The sequence below is a fragment of the Nanorana parkeri genome, unplaced genomic scaffold (genome assembly GCF_000935625.1).
Source record: "Nanorana parkeri isolate BGI_ZX_2015 unplaced genomic scaffold, ASM93562v1 scaffold2917, whole genome shotgun sequence".
Taxonomy (NCBI): Eukaryota; Metazoa; Chordata; class Amphibia; order Anura; family Dicroglossidae; genus Nanorana; species Nanorana parkeri.
In genome coordinates this window covers 18887-21037 of record NW_017309185.1, presented here as the reverse complement: position 1 = coordinate 21037, position 2151 = coordinate 18887, and the positions used below count along the sequence as shown (strand labels likewise).

The following is a 2151-nucleotide window of genomic DNA, read 5'->3' as shown; positions in this document are numbered from 1 at the left end:
CTCGCCCCCTGGCGCAGACACCGCTCTTACCCCCCCGTGCCCAGAGACCACTATTACCACCCCGTGCCCAGAGACCGCTATTATCACCCCGTGCCCAGAGACCGCTATTATCACCCCGTGCCCAGAGACCGCTATTATCACCCCGTGTCCAGAGACCGCTATTATCACCCCGTGTGGCAGGGGCAGTGACTTACACCTCTGAATTCCAGTCCCCGTTCTGTTTGGCATTCTCGTAGATGCTTTGCATGCTCTGACGAGGGTTGTCCACCTGGAAGAGACAAGTAGCGGGTCCGTGTCATTGTGGGACGGCTGTGTGTGACCAGCATTGCTTTATATGACTCTGGACCCAGAAGTCAGAACCAGAACCAAGGCCGGGCCCCGGGCTAGACAGCAGAGGCGGCCACCCTGGGTGTTAAAAGGGCGGGGGGAGGGGTGATGCACTTTGTAGCTAAAGGACCTTGTCCCGGTACTTGTATTCAATAGTAAATCTCACAGGGGAGACTGAGGAAACGCTTCCTCCTGCCTGCAGCAGACTGATCACTGGGGGGAGGGGAGAAAGGACCTTGTCCCGGTACTTCCTGCAGCAGACTGATCACTGAGGGGAGGCTGAGGAAACGCTTCCTCCTGCCTGCAGCAGACTGATCACTGGGGGAGGGGAGACTGAGGAAATGCTTCTTTCTTGTCTGCAGCAGACTGATGACATCACCAGAGCCTAGAAAAAGTCACTGACTGGAGCTTCAGGGCGGCTTTCTAATGATAGAAGGCGGAGCTTGTCTGTACAATGATCCCGTCGTTGTACGTTGTCACGTCAGGAATGTCTCCTGCCGTTGTCCCCACCAATAATTGCAGACACTGGGAGGGGGAGGAGCCTCCATCAGTGCGGCGGAGCACATGTAGAACTGTCTCTGATGTCATCGGCTCATGTAAACCCGCTGAGCCTCCCCTCCCCCCAGTGATCAGCCGCTGAGCCGTCATGGCTGCCGCCCGCGCAGGGGAGGGGTATGCGGCCCCCTCCTCCCTCCTTCACTCACCTGTTTGATGATATTCTCTATTAAGGTTCTGAAGAGAGGACTGGACCTCGCCACAAACTTCTCATCACCTGAAAGAAGGAGAGGGGTCATGTGACGCGGCCCGCTTCATGCCATTCATGGGGAATGAAAATTGGGGGGGTGACGATACCTAGAAGCGGGGTGTCCAGGCTCATGTACGTGGCGGCTTTGAGGTGCAGCATGCTGAGGTACCCCTGCGATATGCACGCAATGATACAATGTATATTAATGACACAGATCTCCAGAGATACAATGTATCATCATCCTCATCATCCTCATCATCCGCCCACCGCGCTCTCTTACCTCCAGCCATTCCGTGGCCCCGATACTCCCGAAATCTCCTCCGTCCCAGCTCACGAAGAGGATACTGCGCCGCGGCTGGAACCCTGAAACACATGAGAGGCCTTACTATACAGAATGAAATCTGACCTCCGGCCTCCCCTTCAGTCTTCTATCTGACCTCCGTCCTCCCCTTCAGTCTTCCATCTGACCTCCGTCCTTCCCCTCAATCTTCTATCTGACCTCCGTCCTTCCCTTCAGTCTTCTATCTGACCTCCGTCCTTCCCCTCAATCTTCTATATGACCTCCATCCTTCCCCTCAATCTTCTATCTGACCTTTGTCCTTCCCTTCAGTCTTCTATCTGACCTCCTTTGCCCTGTCCTCTGCATCCTATGGGGGGAGGTCGCTATCTTATCAAGGAAAACACATCTTCTCTATAAGATCTCTCTGACCCGGGCAGACGTGTGAAAGAGACGGGGTTTCCCCCGGGACTGTTGATGTTGGATGTTCGGGGCTCCTGTGTAACATGTACATGGAGGCCGCCATGTCTGAACATCACATATGTCAGGTGTCTTCCCGGGTTCCCACTCTCTGGCCTCCTAGCTGAGCTCTGCACACCGATACTCACCGCCTTCCACCATCAGGGTCATGGAACGCATCAACTCCAGCAAGATGGCCGTGCCCACTCCAGACTTGGCCGCCCCCGGCCCCCAGGAGTCACGTTGGGCGCCCACCACGATGTAATGCTCTGAATACATGGAGAGAATGTAGATATGAAGGCAAATAAAACCGATATGGAGCCCCCCCAGTGCCCCCCCCCCC

At 55.5% G+C, this 2151-nt stretch overlaps 2 protein-coding genes across 2 annotated transcripts in view; one reads left to right on the top strand and one right to left on the bottom strand.

The window, feature by feature from the left end:
* LOC108802525 (E3 ubiquitin-protein ligase TRIM39-like) overlaps nt 1-706 on the top strand; it is a 17894-nt gene extending 17188 nt beyond the window's left edge. The window contains exon 2 of the mRNA XM_018574386.1: nt 690-706. The gene's annotated coding sequence lies outside the window, so the exon portion shown is untranslated. The remainder of the gene's footprint in view (nt 1-689) is intronic.
* TFR2 (transferrin receptor 2) overlaps nt 1-2151 on the bottom strand; it is an 18674-nt gene that overhangs the window by 4073 nt on the left and 12450 nt on the right. Inside the window, exons 9-13 of the mRNA XM_018574385.1 lie at nt 1958-2077; nt 1353-1435; nt 1180-1243; nt 1032-1099; nt 195-268 (exon numbers count right to left, since the gene is read on the bottom strand). Of these exons, the coding sequence (XP_018429887.1) occupies nt 195-268; nt 1032-1099; nt 1180-1243; nt 1353-1435; nt 1958-2077 (409 nt within the window). The remainder of the gene's footprint in view (nt 1-194; nt 269-1031; nt 1100-1179; nt 1244-1352; nt 1436-1957; nt 2078-2151) is intronic.